General features: G+C 41.1%; 1 protein-coding gene across 2 annotated transcripts in view; it reads left to right on the top strand.

Annotated features, from left to right (window-relative positions):
* The window catches only part of MCF2L2 (MCF.2 cell line derived transforming sequence-like 2), a 287,120-nt gene that overhangs the window by 240,015 nt on the left and 26,354 nt on the right, over positions 1-20,751 (top strand). For both annotated transcript variants that reach the window (XM_075202198.1, XM_075202199.1), the window contains exons 25-28: positions 3,537-3,606; positions 7,021-7,127; positions 10,347-10,442; positions 20,055-20,147. In XM_075202198.1, the coding sequence (XP_075058299.1) occupies positions 3,537-3,606; positions 7,021-7,127; positions 10,347-10,442; positions 20,055-20,147 (366 nt within the window). The remainder of the gene's footprint in view (positions 1-3,536; positions 3,607-7,020; positions 7,128-10,346; positions 10,443-20,054; positions 20,148-20,751) is intronic.

Here is a 20,751-nt window from a genome sequence, read left to right as displayed (position 1 = left end):
CTGCCATGCGAGAGACCAGGCGCATTTTGTCTTGGGCAGAGCATCAAGTGCCCAAGATTTCGGCCATTCACATTCCGGGGGTGAAGAATTGGGAAGCAGACTTCCTCAGCAGACACTCACTTCATCCCAGGGAATGGGCTTTGAACAGTCAGATCTTCTCCCTTCTGGTGGACCGTTGGGGCTGCTCGGACATAGATCTGATGGAGTCCAGGCTGAACCATCAGGTTCCACGCTATGGCGCAAGAGCTCGAGACCCAGGGGCGGAAATAATAGATGCCATGTCAGCTCCATGGCCATATCAGATGGTGTATCTTTTTCCTCCAATACCTATGATTGCCCGGGTTCTAAAGAAGTTGAAGAGGGAGAATTGTTCCCGCTATTCTAATAGCTCCATTTTGGTCACGTAGAGCGTGGTTCTCAGATCGGCTATTATTAGCAGGGGCTCCTCCATTCCGGCTTCCCATGCGGGCAGATCTTCTGGTCCAGGGTCCATTCCTTTTCCAGGGTTTAGATCAGCTGGCTTTGACGGCCTGGCTACTGAAACCCTAATACTTAAAGCAAAGGGTTTCTCTCAAGAGGTTATAACTACCATGATTAAGGCCAGAAAGCCTTCTTCTTCCTCTATATATTATAGAGTGTGGAAGACATATATTTTGTGGTGTGAGTCTAAAAGATTCCATTCCTCTAGATTTAAGCTTTCTCGTGTGTTGGATTTTCTACAGGATGGGGTTCAGAGGGGTCTTCGTCTGGGCTCTCTCAAAGGCCAGATATCGGCCCTTTCTGTTTACTTTCAGAAAAAGATTGCAAGTTATTCTGACATTAAGATTTTCTTGCAAGGGGTGTTACATATGCAACCTCCATTTTGCCATCCTGTCGAGCCCTGGGACCTCATTTGAACCTGTGGGGTCAATAGACTTAAGGTATCTTACATGGAAGACAGTGTTTTTGTTGGCAATAGCTTCTGCTCGCAGAGTGTCTGAGCTTGGAGCTCTTCGCTGTGGCCCTCCTTTTCTTATTTTCCACGCTGATAGGGCGGTCCTTCGTACTAAACCATCTTTCGTTCCTAAGGTGGTTTCCAGGTTTCACCTTAATCAGGAAATTGTTGTAACTGTGTTCAAGTCAAAAAAGGATTCTTCAGAAGGGTCTATGCAGTACTTGGATGTGGTACGAGCTCTACAGGCTTATGTAGACCGTACATCTCCGGTCAGAAAGACCAGAGATCTTTTTGTTTTATATGACGCAAACAAGAGGGGTTGGCCTGCTTCAAAGCAGTCAATTGCCAGGTGGATCACGTCCACAATTCGAGAAGCTTACGTTGCAGCTTCTCTGTCCGTTCCAGGAAATTTGAAGGCGCATTCTACTGGGGCAGTAGGTGCCTCCTGGGCGGCCAGGCATGGGGCGTCTGCGGAGCAGTTGTGTAGAGCGGCGACTTGGTCTTCCGTCCACACTTTCTCTAAATTTTACAGACTTCAAGGCTTTGCGGCGGCTGATGCAAGCTTTGGTCGCAGGGTTATGCGTACAGCTGGTCCAGAGCATTCCCACCCTTGAGGAAGCTTTGGTATATCCCCAATGTCTCGCAGTGTCCCCCAATGGCAGGAAAGAGAAAATAAGATTTTTACTCACCGTAAAATCCATTTCTCTGACTCCATTGGGGGACACTGCGCACCCTCCCTTGCTCTGTATATAGTTCTGTGTGTGAAAACTTTGGTTATGGTTCTCTATAATTTAAGACCTGTCCAGGTTATATTACCTCCTTTACGTTCACTCTTGGTTATTCAAAACTGAGGATCTCTCTGAGAGGGGGGGTTAAGTAGAGGAGGAGTGCACAGACTTAACAAGTTAAAGTGACAAGACTCCTGAGCCCACCTTCTATACCCAATGTTTCGCAGTGTCCCCCAATGGAGTCAGAGAAATGGATTTTACGGTGAGTAAAAATCTTATTTTTTTTGCCTTTCTTTCCTTAATGAATCAGGCCATATGTGTTTGTTTTAAAGCACATGTAAATCGGCTCTGCTTACTCCAGAATAAACAAGGGAGGGAACTAAAGATACGTGCGCTGATAAATTCGGGTGTAGGTCTGCTCTGCTCTATTACACAAGACACTGCAGAATACGTCCCATGCCTATGTGTAATATACATTCAGAAGAAAATCTATTGAATTAATGTCACCAGTTAATAATAAAGACATTAATGACAAAACAGTTTAAAAAAAAATAATTATATATTCCCCACAAAATACATTTATTAGGATGATCTTAATATCTACTGAAAATAAAACACATTTTTACAGTTGCTCCTGATTGCAAACACATTATAGCATGCATACTGTAACCACTAGTACTCAGGACTTAGACTAGCCCTGTGGCTGGAGCAAGAGATACGATAGAAATACAAGGAAGATACAAGATGCCCAAAGCTAGATTTGGATGTGGCAGTGTGCGCTCAAGTTTGGCAATTCAGCCCTTAGTGTACATTGACTTCCCCGCCCATTGCCTCACAGAAATCGTAGGCTGTAGTAAATGTTCTTTGCGTAAGAAGATGCATTGAACGTTGCCGTGTTTTAGTTGTGTATGGCTCGGTTATGGGCATGCACAGAGTGATTTTGCATAAAATACACAAGAAAATTGGCCAATATGTGCCTTAATGAATCAGGCCCACAAAATGCATTCCATTAAATGTATAAGACACTTGTCAAGAACGGTGGTAGTCATAATATCGACTTACAAAATCCGACACTACTTACCACGCCATGATGATTGCGAAGATGTGATGGCCGACATGCTCATATTCCCGACAGTTTGAGAAAGTGAAGTGCAACATTTTCCACACATGAAGATCCCGGCGCACAGAATGACGTCACTCTGCATTAATGATCACAATGGAAGTACGCGCCGACTGTACAATGCTGTTTAGTAAGCCTTGTACACTGTAGAGCCGCAACGTACTTCCATTGCCCCCTTAACACCAGCAATAATACTGTCGCCGTACAAAGTGACGTCATTCTGTGCGCCGGGATCTTCATCTGTGGTATTTGTTGCACCTACACTTTTTCAAACTGTCCTGAATATGACCATGTCGACCATAACACTTTCGCAATCATCATGGCGTGGTAAGTAGTGTTGGATTTTTTTAAATCAATATTTAGTACCCAACCTTCCAAGAAATGGTTCAAAATTCAAGTGTTTTATGGAAGGAAATGGATGTGCAAAAAGGAAGGAATTCCCGTAAAAATGCGCCTTCTCCCCCCCTTTATCTTGTTTCAATAATCTCGCTACACATAAAGAAATGTATATGTTTTTCTTACACTGCTCTACCAAACTAGGCACATCTGTGTGCCCACTGTGTACAAACATGCTCGCTCTGCCCAGCTTCTCCCATCAGCCAATGCAAACTTTCTGTTCCTCCGCCAATGCTGCCATCTTGCTTTACAAACCCATTTGCTTTGCTTGCGCAAATCGAGTAGCACATCACCAGCACAGTGGATTTTTCTCAGTGCTGCAGTAACATATTCATCAAACTATTATCTTGTTTTATAGAAGCTAGCCAATTGCATCAGAGGATAACAGAGAGTGTGTACCATGCTCCCATGAATTCTTCTATTATAAGGTAAGATGCCATTTGTAGACCAAAGTACAAGACACCAATCTAGTATTTATTATTTCATTGTCACCTAAAGCAGCTGCATTACTCTTTGGAGAATAAAACTCCAGTGCCACACCACAATTCTTAAATGAGAATCCTACTCAAAACTATAAATATTGTTATATAAATGTTAAAAGTAGCTCATTTCAGTTTACCCTGTGCATGTTACTAGTCTACATAAGTAACAATCTCTACTACTATAGAGAGTGGGTGCTTTATAACGTTTGCTGACAGTCGAGGTGTTCCGGCATTGCAGGGGATCCGTTCCATTCTCCAGGGAGCCTCACATACTTATGAACCTCTGGTACCTCCTGAGCTGCCTAGTGGTTTTGTGTGCCTGTTGAGCTCACAATCAAAGTGAGGAAATCTTAAACTGCTTGGGAATCTGTTTGACGTCCATAAGATTTCCATCTACCCTCTGTGATCGCCACTATCATGTCTATAATAGGCTAGAAAGTAGCTGTGCTCTGAACAACCGCAAACAATTACTTCCTATAGAGGGAGGCATAGGAATCATACACTCCCCACTTCCTGTCCACGGAGGTCTGGCTGCAGCGGCAGCTGTGTATTTAATGCCCCTCATGTACCCAATGATAGCAATATCATTAATTATGTGGCTTTCCCATGTTATGTTATTGACTAGTTTTAGCTATTGATACTTTATATTATGATCCATTTTTAATTCCAAGTTTTTTCATTCCAGCTTAACTAACCTTACAGAGATGAACTTTCTTTTATGCCAATGATAAAACCACTTTCCATCCACATGTATTGAATGTTCCTTTGTCACCTAAACAGTGCTGAAATTGTAAAGAATATTGGACAAATCTTTGTATTGACTGATTATATTTGCATATTAATTAAGTCACTATACTCCAGGGAGGAGCTTTTAGGAGGAGCAACTGTAACATTAGGACCTAAGGTGCAAGTAGATGCAGAGTTGGATGTACGTCTGTTTTATCAGCATAAAATATGCCTCTCCACACGTATACATCCCTATTCAAATTTAGTGTGACTACTTACTGCTAAAGAGACGGAACGGGGGAGGGAAGAGGCTGGCAAACATAGGCTGAGTACCATAAGTGCGTGTTCGTGTAATTGTGTTTGAGGTAGACCTGGACACAGACACGTGTGTGCCTATCAGAAGCTGTATTTCTTGCATTGATTGATGATGACAATTGGCTGCTTCTGACTGGATGATTGCAGACTGACCTCTCCAAATGATAGTACTTAAACCATTAGTTTGGCTGCTATATAATAAGAAGTAACAACCATTCATATTATTTTATTGATGGTTTCATTAGCACTGCAGCAGAAAAGGAGGGAAAATAACAGATATTTCATTTCACTTTTATTTATTGAAATGAATTTGTGTTTTTATTTCATTATATATTACATTGTAGCTTTCACATTTATTAATGACACTGTCCAGAAATATTCTCTGTTGTGTATATGACACTTAATTACACTATTATTTTGTGTATAAATAGGATAATGCAACCTTTGCATTTACTTATAACACCGCCAAGCCGCATCTCTACGCTGCACTTGTCTCTCCAGGCATAAACCTGGCGTATATGCTAATGTTGTAGAGCTGGACACATGTGACATGTGGCTGAGCGAGCATATGCATGTAAATGTGCTCTTTCTTACATGAATGTTGTCCTGTAAACGTTCTAGGTATACTTGCATACAACTCTACATCAGGCCCTGAGTATTTTGTTACCCTTTTGTTCTAAAAGACTGTTGATTAAAGACATTACATTGATTCCGATGTGTTTAAAATATATTTTTATTTAACCAGTTAAAAGTGTCTGTAGTATTTGTATTATAACCCTTATTTATTTATTTAGTGTCAACGTATTACGCAGCACTTTACAACGAATGTTTCATTGTTCACATCCATCCCTGCCCCAGTGGCACTTACAGTCTAAATTCTATACCACACTAATGTATACACATGGGTCAGTTTCATCTAAAGCCAGTTAAATGACCAGTATATTTTTTGGCCTGTGAGAGGAAACTGAAGAGCCCAGAGGAAACCCTCCCAAACACATTGGAATACATCCAGATTCCCACAGATATGACTGTTGCTTAGAATTATTCTTTGTTTAACCACATTAAAGTTTCTCAAATAAGACTGCATATAAATGGTATCTTTTTAGGAGAAATAAACAAGTTATGATTTAAGGAATGGGTTTATTCTACTGAGTTTTCCAGTAAGAGTCATTTACAAACCACAAAGTTCATATATGCAATGCTTCTTTGTGTGCAAGGCTTGTCCTACTAATTGATGCAGTGGCGGAGCTACCATTGGTGTGGCAGGTGCTGTGCATCTGGGCCATGGCGATAATGGGGCCCATTGCATGACAGATGTAGAGGGTCAGGGGCTCCTGTACCCTCCTCCCTGCATCGGGGCCCCAATCTCCCTAGTTCCGCCTCTGATTTGAAGTTCCACTTGCATTCACTGCCTTTAGATGGACTGTAAAAGTAATTTGCACCTACACTTACATGTAAGCAGATACTCCAGAAAATGCGCATGTGGAAAACCATAAAAACGTCACATTAAAGCTCAACTTGCTACCACGTTAGTACCACCCCCTTTGCTTATTTGTTAGTTTTCTCCAAAATACAGCTCAGTGAATCATCATTTATGTATAAAATTAATCAGGAGGACATTGCGACTGTCTGTACTATGTAATGCTTTTGTCTACTTGAAAGTTTTTGTTACTTTGGTTGAATAAGTTTTCGAGCAGAAGTGCAATTGGAAGTGGATTCACTAAAGTGCTTCATTGGTCATTAATTTCCTCTGAAGATTTTCCAGTGATCTCTCCTTAGATTGACACTGGAACATATTTCTGTGTTTGCCTTGTTTGTGTTGTTTATTACTAAGACCTAGTTAGGTTGGTCACATGCATGAATATCTGTACTGTCTTTATAGAGTGTAATTTGTTTTTGGTGGCAGTTCCACTTTAGAAACACAATAATGGGCAGCACGGTGGCAAAGTGGTTAGCACTTCTGCCTCATAGCGCTGGGGTCATGAGTTCAATTCCCGACCATGGCCTTATCTGTGAGGAGTTTGTATGTTCTCCCTGTGTTTGTGTGGGTTTCCTCCAGGTGCTCCGGTTTCCTCCCACACTCCAAAAACAGGTTAATTGGCTGCTATTAAAATTGACACTAGTCTCTCTTTCTCTCTCTCTCTCTGTCTGTGTGTGTATGTTAGGGAATTGAGACTATAAGCTCTAATGGGGCAGGGAGTGATATGAATGAGTTATCTGTACAGCGCTGCAGAATCAGTGGCGATTTATAAATAAATGGTGATGATGAATGATAAGATGAAATGTTATATTGATATGTTCTTCTACTTTAATAAAAAGGTCAAATAAAACATCTTTGAACAATCAAAACAAAGCCGAATCATCAAGCCATAATACATCAAATAACAAGAATAGAACCTCAAGTCCAGCTGGAAGGCATACAAAAGGTATGACTATAAGTAGCAAGATACATTGAAATAATTTAAGTATACTACTGTATTACGGAGGCAACATCATACAATCCATGATACTCAGTTTTTATATGTTGTTCACTTTGTTATTTTTATTACTTAATGTTTTTTCTGCTATATAACTGCAGTATGTCCTTGTAAAGATTGTAATCTGAAAGTTACTAAAGAACACGGAAGTTGCTTGCGTGCTGATATGGAAAGATAATATAGCTGTAATATGCTCGTATAGCTATATCACTGAGTTATACAGAATAGGCAATACACTAAAAACACATATAAGATCCTTTGTAATTGATAAATTGTAGATCCAAAAAAACCCAACTAGTATTCCAGAAAATAATCAGAGCATTCTAGTAAAATATGTAATATATTCATGTTAACAAATTAAAACTAATAAATAATGATCCAAAAGCAGTTCAATAATCTGATAATAAATCACCACAAGATCGGGTTATATTATCATAGTGATATCAGGTAAAAATATTCTTGTACACAAAATAACATTTATCTGCCCTCAGATAATATATCCATTTTAACTGGTTGTTATATTCATTTATGAAACATTTATCTTACACCAGTGGTTCCTAAACTTTTGCAGTTCACGGCACCCTTAGAGTCTCCAAATTTTTTCAAGGCACCCCTCCAAAATAATTACCGAGCAGTCCTGTTTTAGAAGTAGTTGGGTCAAACAATTGTAATAAGTATTTAGGTCACGACAAAAATACTTATTTAGTTGTATGCAAAAATGCCCCTCTGCATCCAGGGACACTGCCCCCTCTGCATCCAGGGACACTACCCCCTCTGCATCCAGGGACACTGCCCCCTCTGCATCCAGACACTCTGCATCCAGGCACTCTGCCCCCTCTGTATGCAGGCACTCTGCCCTCTCTGCATCCAGGCACTCTGCCCCCTCTGTCACGCTGTCCCCTCCTCTGCCCTCTGTCACGCTGTCCCCCCTCCTCTGCCCTCTCTCACGCTGCCCCCTCTGTCACGCTGTCCCCCTCCTCTGCCCTCTGTCACGCTGTCCCCCTCCTCTGCCCTCTTTCACGCTGTCCCCTCCTCTGCCCTCTGTCACGCTGTCCCCTCCTCTGCCCTCTGTCACGCTGTCCCCTCCTCTGCACTCTGCCACGCTGTCCCCCTCCTCTACCCCCAGGCATGCTGCCCCATCTGCAGCCCTCTGTCACGCTGCCCCCCTCTGCTGCCCGCTGTCCCCCTCCGCTGTCACACTGTCCCCCTCCGCTGTCACACTGTCCCCCTCTGCTGCCCACTGTCGCCCTCTGCTGCCACACTGTCCCCCTCCACTGCCCGCTGTCCTTCTCCGCTGTCACACTGTCCCCCTCTGCTGCCTGCTGTCCCCCTCCGCTGTCACACTGTCCCCCTCCGCTGTCACCTGTCCCCCTCTGCTGCCACCTGTCCCCCTCTGCTGTCACCCTGTCCCCCTCCGCTGACACCCTGTCCACCTCCGCTTCCACACTGTCCCCCTCCGGTGCCACACTGTCCCCCTCCGCTGCCACACTGTCCCCCTCTGCTGCCACCTGTCACCCTGTCCCCCTCCGCTGTCACCCTGTCCCCGTCCGCTGTCCACACTGTCCCCCTCCGCTGTCACACTGTCCCCCTCTGCTGCCACCTGTCCCCCTCCGCTGCCACCTGTCCCCCTCCGCTGTCACCCTGTCCCCCTCCGCTGTCACCCTGTCCCCCTCCGCTGCCACACTGTCCCCCTCCGCTGCCACACTGTCCCCCTCCGCTGCCACCTGTCACCCTGTCCCCCTCCGCTGTCCACTGTCCCCCTCCGCTTCCACACTGTTCCCCTCCGCTTCCACACTGTCCCCCTCCGCTGCCACACTGTCCCCCTCCGGTGCCACCATCCTTTTCACTCTGCCCCACGCCAGACATAAAAAAAAGAGAAGACAGAAACTTACCAATCAGCGCGACGCCGGGACCCAGCAGCCTCCTCTCTCCCGCAGCTGTCACTGAATAAAGACGTCAGTGACAAGCTGCTGCGGGAGAGAGGAGGCTGCTGGGTCCCGGCGCTACGCTGATTGGTAAGTTTCTGTCTTCTCTTTTTTTTATGTCTGGCTCGCGGCACCCCAGTGACAGCGCCGCGGCACCCTTTGGGAACCACCGTCTTACACTGAGGATTCTGGTGTGAAATACTGTGTTACAAAGGCCATGTCCCATCGGAGCCTCGTGTGATGAGGTACCACAGGATGTTACAGCAAACAATGCTGATTTTTGCTTGCACCTCTTTGAAGCTCCCCCATTGTTTTTTTTAGTTATAATATGTTTTAGAAGGATTGTGAAGATTTTCACACCTACATTCTACATGACAATGATGTCACACCCACGCTTTTTAGGGACTGCCTGTCCCCTTCATGGTAGGTGAATACAGAACCTAAAGCCTGATTTAGAGTGAGGAGTCTATCCAACTAGAGGGTGCAATTTTGCACCTCGGCAAAACCATGCTGTGTTGGAGGCAGGGGTGGACCTAAAATTTTTCTAGGGGGCAGCGATTTTGCATAGCCGTGGCCCTCATTCACTTGTGATTGGTTGGTCCCGGCTGGCCCCGCCACTTTCTTCCTGATGATCGGACATCTCAGCAGCAATTTTAAGGTATGAAAATTGCTTCTAGAGGGGGGCGATTGCCTCGATCGCCCCCTCAGGATCTGCCAGTGGCTGTAGGGGAAGCACATTTAATATGAGTTGGGAAGGGGGGCACATCCTAGCCCAATTCTAAATCTCACAGTATTAAATGAAGCCACCCGGGATTTCTGTACTACATGTAAATCAGGCAGGGTTTTCAATGCATGCAAAAAAATGCATTGGAATCCCTTGCAGCACAGCAATATTTGTCCAGGTGCATTATATGTGTAACCTTAAACTGGATTAACTCCAAACTCTAAATGAGGCCCATTGTTAGCTGAGTGGGTAATTATTTCTATTGGTTGACATGAGCTTTGACTGGAGATGATGACATCACTGAATATAGTTTGTTTTGTAAAAATTTACAACAGTTTTTAAAAATGTTCATGTCACTTGTGTTATAGATGAAACTTTTTGCCATTGTACTTTACTATTTTACACAAGTAATTTAATACACATCACCATCCCACACATTCCCTTTTGTTTGCTTGCCAGTTAACCCAACTAACCTCACTCCCCTCCAGCTTTACTGCTTTCCCTTTCCCTCTTTCCTAGCCGATATTCCTGCCAGTCATAAACTTGAGCGCTCTGCGCTTGCTAGAAAAAGATTCACATTACAGGGTCTTTCGAACCGCAGAGTTCCTCCCAAAGGTAAACTGAGCATTTGCACCTTGTGGTGTCTTGTCCTGCACACATTTGTGAACCTGTGCACATCACACAATCACTTTTCAGCCTTTCACCTCATCGTCTCAGTGTTTTTTATGTAACAGATGCTAATCAATGCTTTTTATTTATTTTTTAAAGGTTCTTATAACATGACCATTTTACTGTATGCATGTTGTATGTATGCACTGTATGTATACAAGTATTTGTATCACCTTAGGAATAAGGACGTGATTTCCGTTTGCCATCAGACAACACCAGCATATTCTTACTTCATTTAAAGTAACATAATTTGTCCTCGTGCTTACAATGTTTTGGCTCGCATATGCATATGTGAATGTTATCATTTATATTGTATGCAATCCAGGCAACTCCTCAAATAACTGTAAATTCTACAATTTAGCGATTTTCTGCATGAACTGGCAGCAGATTGAAGAGTCGCCGGTATGAGCAAAGCTTTATGATCTGATTGAGAGTTAAAGCTGAAAGACAGACAGAGAAATAATGGACACAGCAGAGACAATATAGTTACCGGATGTCTTATCCTTCCAGTCTCCCATGTCTATCTCTGCTATTACTGTAGTTCTGCTTATCCTCCTCTATCTTTTCTCAATGTAATAGTATTAATCTCAACCTATTCTTCTAACAGGGGTTCAGCATCATCACCCTTCCACCCCCTTCCTTCTGCCCCACCTACCCCTCCTCTTACTGAAGGATAAGCAAAACAAATGACAAGCACATCCAAATTGCACTGGTAAAAATATTGTTGTCTGCAATACATATTATGATCTAAATGAACTCACTAAACGGTAAGGGCTGACATTACACCACTGTGCCATCTTAACCTTTTACCTTAAAGCTATCTAAGCTTAAGTCATGACCTGAAATAATGACACGGACACATATTTAAATATTGGCACCCTAAGGTCACAGTTTTAATTGTTATAAAAAATGGTGGCTACGAAAGCAGATGCAGTAACAGCTACCAGTCTATACCTAACGAAACAAGGGGTGGCCAGCTGGCCCAGAACCCCGGCACTACCTTAATGGCGTCAAACTCCACGCCTTCTGGCCTCATATGGCACAAATGATACCCCGGGCACCTATACAAATGATGCTGAAGAGACAAGAGCAAAGAGGGAAGAATATTGCGGCCCAACGCAACATTTGTGACTGTGCCTCGTCTGAATTAGGAGAGAAAACAATGTTAATAACAATACATAAATGGCAGTGCCAAACAAATTCATCAAAAAGGGAAGGGCGGGCAGGGCAATTCTGAAGAAACAGGAAAAATTTCTGTCCCTTTTGCTTATGAAGGCTTCTTAACTCCACCCCGTGAAATCTTTTTGGCTACCTCCATATCCTGATAGAAGCTTAACCCTTCAAGGTCAGTACAGTGGTGAGATTGCAAGCCCAGAGTTTGAATGCATTCGTACCCATTCAGGTCCTCATTTCTCCTAATGAAACACTGTAAATCATTTAAGGTAAGTGTTCTCTTGGACTGATTCTGCCTAGCTCCAGAGCACTCCATGTTTATAAACTAGAACAGTATAGCTTTTTTTTTTTCTAAAGGGCCACTATAATTTTTTTTATTTTTTTATGTTAGACATTACTTGCTCTTATGGTGCATGGTAACCTAGATTATGCAGTTTTACAGTTTAACTACAGACTGTAGTGACACTATATGATCACAGTTAGATGCACACAACTCGCATAAACAACGTTATTGCACAAAAAACATACCTACTTCCTCATTCAACAACACCTAATTAGAAACATGAAGTAAATATGACAGACAGTGCTCCAAGAAAAATCTGGAAAAAAGAGGGATCAGGCAGCACACTATAGAACAGCTGGCAATCTGTGACTCACCTGTTATTGTAGATCTAAGACTCTAAAAATGCTGAGACTTGTAGTTGCACAACAGCCTGGAAAGCTACAGGTCTCTGCATTTAAAAAGCACATTTTGGTTGCTCCTGTCCCGTATGCCTAAAAAAGTTAGAATAAACCTACGCAAGCTATTGCTATAAATACATTTTAAGTGATCAAAAAAAACACTCGCCACACAATTGGTTCAAAAATGTTTATTTAAAATAAACAAAACATTGTTGTCATAAAGAAGTGTGTCTCTGACTGTGCTTTTAACCATCCGTGACCAAGATCAAGAAAAGAAAAAAGGAAAAAATACCCCACACGCTAAATCCTTGGCACAGGCCAGTTTTTCATCAACACATTGACAGTGCTACAGTGCTGAGCAGCACAACCTGTTACAGACAGGGAGGGAGGAATTTTTTTTAACATTGCAATTTAGGTTTTTTGAAACCACCACACATTGCCGGCAATTTGAATTTTCAGCCTTCAAACCACGGGATAGTAAATCACCGGCATTGTGCAGCGATTTCAAAACTGCCATAAAACAGATTTTCTCTTTAGGAGACTCTCGGTTCCATTAATTTTGGTACAAATACATATTCAATTGCCCTGGGAATGTTGACCTCTGTATGATAGATAGCAATAGTTTTTTTTTTCGTTTTTTTTTAATAAAGATAAGAGCCCATTTCTGGCAAATAGTGTCCTGTGTCCCCTTGTAAATAGTTTTACAAAAGTCTTGTGTAAAGAGGCTGGTCTTAATCTAATTGTTTTACAGCAGTCCTAGGGGTAAATGTATCAAGCTGAGAGTTTTCCCGGCGGGTTTGAAAAACCAATCAGATTCTAGCTATCATTTATTTAGTACATTCTACAAAATTGATTGGTTGTTATAGGCAACATCTCCACTTTTCAAACCCGCCAAAAAAAAATCTCAGCTTGATACATTTACCCCCTGAAGTGAAGGCTTGCTTCAGAGAACGGGGGCAATGAAAATGATCAATACAATAAATAGATTGATTGAACTGATTCAGCTCCTCAGCATCAGTAAGCAACATTTAGGGGTGTGTTAAACACTGAAAATTGTGTGGGTTTATTTTTCTTTATTTTGGTGATAGTGTTCCTTTTACAAGGCAAAAGTGCCCCTTTAAATCTATCTGATATACCATTGGGTGTATAGCTGGGCTTGGGACTCATGCAGTAGACACCAGTCCAAATTGTTCCGCCAGCCTGATGTGAATTTATTACACATTATCTGCAACCAATTAGACCTTGATGCATTGTCCCAGTTGTATTGTACCCTCGCTAAAAGAAATGGTTTGCTTCAATTGAGTCTGATATTACTACATAACTTAGTATTACATCCCCTCTGCCAGACAAATAAAGGCTTTCAGGGGTTAAGGTGGTACAAAGGATACATGTACAATGACTATTATTACGGATGCTTTACTATTGCAACAGAATCTACAAAATAATATGTCCAGATTATTCAAACAAATTAATAAATCATGCACATAAATTGGTAACTGATAAGAATGGTTTAAAATCTAAAGTCCACAAATCTACATCAATCAGTAGAAACGGAACACAGTAAGTTCCATACTGGTTTAATTGGCAGTTTCCAGTACATAGAAAGATATGGGTAGATGATGTATACCTACCTGCCAATTAGTTGTGTGCATGTGTCAACACACAGTTGCACTTAATATACTGTAGTTCAGGTTAATAGTCTGTTGTTAATCATAATGGGGGTTATTGGTAAAAAGTGCAGTACAATTAAATCCAAAATTAGTGGCTTTGCCCAGTAGCTTCAGGGAGCATCCGTGGGCATATGTCACTTAAGCCCTCTTTCTGGAGTCTCCAACGGTAGGTAAAAAAATATGACTGGTAACATGCTACCATAACCTTATGGATTGATCAGCAGATTATAATTCATGTGATTTATACTGAACCTGAGTCAGTAATTACTGTACATTTATTAACTGAAGGGTATATGTGTGGGCTAAAGATGGCTTTCACTACATTTTTCTAGGTTATGGGTAAGGATCAGGTGTGGTCCAAGGATACAGTTGAAGGGGCAGTAGCTATATTAATTCCCCCCTCCTTCTTCTACATGAAGTCCTGATCAGCCGGAAGCTAGTTCTGTCTGAAAAAGCTTGTAAGGGGCTAAGAATGGGAGTGTCACAAAGCTTGTAAGGGGCTAAGAATGGGAGTGTCACTTAATCATCTTGGCCTTGCCCCTTAATTAAACTGAGTATGTCCCCATTGTCTCAGGTTATATTCTGCCAGACACATTGGAGTCAACCCAGCAGGGGACCAAGAGTTGTATTGGGATGAGAAGGGACAGCCCTGTATCAGCCTCCTTTGACAGATAGACACTCTCAGAGGATCCTACTATTTAAGGCCACCTCTGACCAGGCCCCTGGAGCGTGGGAAAACTTCAGGGTATAGAGGATAGAATGAGTGCCAGGGATGGGTGTTGTGTTCCTTCTGATTTGATCCTGGGAAGATCTCAAGCATAGTAAGGCACCCCTGGGTGGCCAGCGAGCGTGAAGTAGTTATAATTGGGCCAGATAAACTCTGTATCTTTACAGCCTATAATAAAATCTTCTACATCAGCTATAGTTTTTTTAAGCAGCACATTGTACCACATGTAATTTAAAGCTGAATGCTACACAAGGTCGGAACCAATAATAAGGGAAACTGACTGTGACAGCTGACTCAGACAGCTTTTGCTGCAAAAATCCAAATCCGTTCTTAATGTTGGTCAATCTAATAAATACCCATAGTGACAATATTTGACTTTTACAGTGTTCTTACAATTGGAAATCTATGTAATATATGTAAGTGATGAGAATAGCACCATTCCAGTTGCCGCATCTCACAACATAATAATTAGACACCCCAATCACTCTTTGCTGCACCATGACATCAGAGCCATTTGGCTTGCACAATAGAATGTGAAGAGGGAAGGTTGACACATGACAATTAGCTCAAGAACTGGGGATTTCTACTTGCACTGCACGGAAATCCCCATACTTGGACATATCATCATCATCAGACATATAGTTTTGTAAGATCATGTGCCTTGCATGTTTGTTCTGGATTTGGGGATTTAAGTATAAATGCCCTACGACAATGTTACTGGGATTGTACATACAACATTCAAGCATTTCATGGACTGGGTACTGTACAAATAATACAGCACTCATTAGAAAACTATACCTAAGTATAGCCTTATCCATACCTAAGTCTAGGTACACACTGAAGAATTTTCCTACCGACCTGTTATCTCAAATGATTGTACCTACGACTGAAGGTCCGATCATTCTGGCAATTCATGCATACACACTGACACGACTTACCTTCAGATCTGTGCTCTTCATCTGGTCCTCTAGTCAGAGAATGATAGCACACTATTCATTCATTCATTCTTGTCACATTGTCACACTGATTAAAACGCCTTGTTATAGCTATACACATGTCCTTACAAATTTCGTTAGCTTCTGTTACGCTGAAACGAAACATTCTGTCTCAGAACAAACAAATTAATTATTCCTTCTACAGCACTCTACATTTATTCACCGGGCCATTCGTCGCTAGCATCGACTGAAAGGAACACGACTCTGTAAACTCTATGGAGATTGTGAGCATGAGTGCATAGACACTACATGATCGGTCAGTGATTGGTCGGAAAATATTAAACAGTACGACCAATCAAATGAAACGATGATCGGCACTTTGGGACGACTTTAGATCATTGTGTCACTATACACACTCACACGATATCTGACCAAACGGTCGGATGTCGGCTGGAGGTTTTTCGTACAATCATCTGGCCAGTATTTATCTAGCCTAACTATACCTTAAGTAGACCAGCAAAATTGACCCAGTCAATGATCAGTGTGAAATTGTTGTTTAAACAATTTAAAATAGCAATATAAACAACAGTCTGTGTGATTGTGGGCAAGCATGCGTTTCCTATTGTATGTGCTTATCTACAGGTTTGGCAAATTGCTGGTTCTATTTAATAATTGTGTGTGTATATATGCACTTATTATGTATTCAAAAAACACTTTGGGGTACTGGCAGTGTGTTCTGATAGCATTGTTTTACATTTAGATTAGATAGCCTTCCAGTAATACACTGTGGTTTGATGTGCTACTGTCAGTTCTGCAGTACAAAGAGGGCTAAAGTTGGGCACACACCTATGCAGTTTTCATGCAGACTGTTTGGCCAGAAACTGCAAGAGTTTGTAAGCTTCCATAATCATGTTTTATCATACCAAAACACAACTCATCTGTTGATTTGGTTTTATAAACATCGTAAAATCACAATCAACGATGGAACAATGTCTTTTCAGCAAATAGTTATGAGAGAGGAAGATCACAGATCTGAAGGTAAATTGTGTAGGTGTGTACGTATGCATGAACCAGCATGATCATCAATGCATTCAATCATTGGTGAAATGGTTAGAGACATTGCATCTGAAGTATGATTGCAAAGGTGTGTAACCAACTTATGCAAAGATGAGCTGGATGAGGAAATGCGTCTGCCTACGAATGTTATTTCCCTTTGCTGTGTCTGCACAGGCAGGAAGATAGGTGTTGCTAGAAGACTGGATGTGGTTTAGACAGTGTGCAGGCATAAATGTGGGGAATTAATGTGCACAAAATAACTTGCAGCAAGGTCTGAGCTTCAGTAAAATATATGTGTATTTGGAGGTGTGTCTGAATGTGAACTGTATGTTGCAATTGGGTGTAGGTAGTGTTAGGGAGAGATTAATGTTCATGTGTATGCTTAGGTACACCTCACACAAAGCAATGGGAGGGGGCAAGTAAGCCTCCCCCATAAGCAAGTTAGATATGTCCAACCATGCCCACATTTCTGCAAAGTTACATGGACTTAAGGGTTCAAGCATTAGGACAGTCCCGCAAAAACTAGGTGATTCATCACCCAGTTTTTGTGTCTGTGGACATTTTATCCCTACAACTTTGCTATAATTTATAGATTTTAATTTATCTTATATAATCAGTGAGACGTGGACTTTTGTAGCTGTGTACAGTTAATATATCTTCTCCATTTTACATGAGAAATATGGAAACTGATGATATTATCTACCTAATGTTATATCAAATGTATGTATAATGTTGGCTATATATATAATATTGTATGTAGTATTTCAAGAGAATGTATATACATAGCATATGACTATTTGGGTAAGAGGTAAAGCTGGAGAGGCAAGTGCAGGATTTTACTTTTTATACAAGGAACTCCTTTCACCACTGTCTAATTTTCTGTACTGCCTACTCTCCACTTTCTACACCACAGCCTTTTCATTTATCTGACATTAACATACTGTGTTGTGGCTGTTTCATTAGCATTTATGCTTGCTCTTATCAAATTTTCAGGTTTTCATAGTGTGATGTGACCTGTGCTTAATGTGTAGACAAAAGGAAGTCAAACTGAGTTTAAAAAAGGTGAAGTCAAAAAGCGTATGACATACCCTGAGGGAGCATCAAATATGATCTTTATTTATTAGAGATTATCAGGCCAAAAGACTTGCTGGAACTATATTAAACTTTTGGAGGTGACGTATTTCCAACTAATAGACAGGGTGGCGAGGCGATGTTGACATTGTTCGTTGGAGGACTTGTTTATATTGCATGCTCTAGTTCCTCTGTATGTACTGTGTATACATATTTATGGAGTTATTGTAATACAGTTGGTTATTTCACTTTGTCATAATAATCATTGCTGAAAATGCCTTGGTTTCTAATGCTAATCTAAAGAATTACTTGTGGTAGAACAATGTGAGGATTACATAAACCATTGCTAATAAGATAATAAGAGGCTTGTAAACTTAAATTATCAAATACTTGTGACAATGCCTCAGACTTTATGGACTACCAAAAATGGAAAATACAAATTGAAGTATGAAAACCCAGTTTATAATCTTCAAAAACGCATTATAATTTGACATTATAATTACAATTTCTATTTAGACGATAGTAAGATATGATTATCTGCTTTTTTCCAAGTGTTTTTTTATTTGTAATAGCTTTAGTAAAGGTTCATTTGCATTGTATATGCACTTGTTAAATTGATTTATTGATTTATGGGCAAGTATTATCAAAAAGTAAGTATAAAGCCCGTAAATCATGTGCTTCAAATAATGTTAGGGCAAAACCCATTAAGATAATGAGATTTCTATAACCACTTCAAGAGGTTTTCAACTATGGCAGCCCCAAGTCTTTTGTGTGATATGTTTGTGAATAATCAGTTGCCTCCAGGCCTTGTCTCTTAGTAGTAGGGGTTTATTATCCTTGGGTATTATGAGCTTATAATAGGTGGACAGAATATGGTTGGAGGCAGTACAAAAGTAGAGTTCAATAACAATTCGAGGTCAGTACCAGCAGCGTACAAAAGCCAAAGAGGCATATGGTAAAGAACAGGTTCACACACTGGGTAAGAGCAAATAATCACCCGCACAGGAAGTGAGGAGGTAGAGCTTAATAATGGGTGAGGAACCAATAGGAGAAATAATGCAGACCAGCTCCTTAATTACAATAGATAGTGTGCAGGAGTGTGCTGCCTGTCAGCAGCCATAATGCTGGAAGAATCAGCAGCATCTAAGCCAGAGGCGTCGTCTAGGAAACCAACCGAGCGAGCTGTAACTGATAAGACAGCTTTAAAATCTTAATTCTAAACTGTCATTGATGAATATGAAGGGATTGATTGGTGCACTACATTCAACATTGTTAGCATTTTTTCACTGTGATTGCAGTTAATAAGGGTCTTTTCCTTTATTTATTTTCTGTTTTCAGCCATTTCAGGCACTCAGAGGCTCCCTGCAGCAGTGGGATTAACACCAAAGGAGATCTAGGCAGGGTAGCAATTTTAGGGCCCTCTCTGATGATCTCAGAAATACTACTACATATTACAACCAGCAGTACCTCACACATGCTAGCAAGACACCACACATTTTACCGCCAGTGCCCTATAAATTATGCCAGCAGTGTCCATTATACCAGCAGTGTACTACATATATTATACCTCAATTCCATTCCCTTATCATAACTCCTCATGTTAAATAAAGCCCCCCTTAAGTAGAGAGCCCTCCTTTCATATTCTCGCCAAATTAGTAGTTCCTTGTCTGACCACATGCAAAATAAACTTGCTTTGATATCCCATTAGTTAAGAAAGCAACACCTACTACATCTATGTTCTACTGGGAAACAATACTCCACCAGTCTCCTTGGTGGTACTGGCAACGTATCTGTTCATCAGTCTTTCTTGTCTTTGGTTTACCATCTGTTTTTTTATGTTCTGTTCCTTTTCAGATTAGGCTCTGGGTGAGGATGAGCACTGGGATTGCAGATGTGTCCGCTAATGTATCTCTGTGCTTTTTAAAAAATTATTGCAACTTCTGAGGTTTTTCGAGTCACTGAGTTTAATTCTAGTTAGACAACCCAGACTTTTGGGAACCCATGGGTGCAAGGCGGGCTGTAGTCAGGACCAACATTTCATAGTCTATATTTAGGCACTGCAGGTAATTCAGAAAGCTTGCTACCACATTCAAAGCAGTATCTAAAATGTTCTCTTTATTTTGTCACTGTTTAGGTAAGGAAGCATGTATTTTCTGTTTAGTTGACCTTTTATTTATACGGATAATCTGTTCTTATTCCATTGATTGTTAACAACCCCTTGCTTTACATCTGTGTGTTCACTCAGAGTCAGAATCTAAGGAGAAAGAAGCTACACGACGCTTTTCTTTAGCTTCCTCTATCAGTTCAACAGCTATTAGAGTTCCTGCTCGCCCAAAAGGTAGTTCCTGCTTGCCCTACACTTACTGCTCCTTTTTATATATGTATGTTGTAAATTATATTACTGCTTTCTGCATTTTTGTCTGTCATAAGATTGAAAGTTACCAGTAATATCTTCATTATGGAAAATGTTTCTACCAGCATAAATACTCAGAAGATTTTAAAACAGGTGCAGCTGAAATATGGGTTTGTGCCTGTGCACAATTATTACTTTCTAGCAGACTATACCTCCTGTGCTAACATTAAGATTTATTTTTCTTATTTTACTAGCGTTTGAAGTCCCTTCCTAATTTTTAACTGCCGTTAATCAAGGTGCTATGAAATAATTTTCCTATATTAGCCTCAAAAAAGAGGAACTCTGCCAATACTTACAGGAATTAATTTTGGCCAATCAGGCCATTTTCAAAGGATCATGTGAGAGCATGGCCTTCAATTGGTCAGAGGCTCTAATGCTCACTGGAATACCCTTGAGTCATCTTATCTATCTAGTTGGAAACTCCACAAGTTCATATACAGCATGATCAAATTATTTTGAACACTTAAGTTTATTTACCAGAAAATACTAATGTCATACAGTAATACTTTGTTTTGTGCATGCTTTAGGT

Source organism: Mixophyes fleayi, chromosome 3, assembly GCF_038048845.1.
Source record: "Mixophyes fleayi isolate aMixFle1 chromosome 3, aMixFle1.hap1, whole genome shotgun sequence".
NCBI lineage: Eukaryota > Metazoa > Chordata > Amphibia > Anura > Limnodynastidae > Mixophyes > Mixophyes fleayi.
Note: the sequence above shows the minus strand (reverse complement) of the source record. Positions and strands in the feature narration are given on the sequence as shown.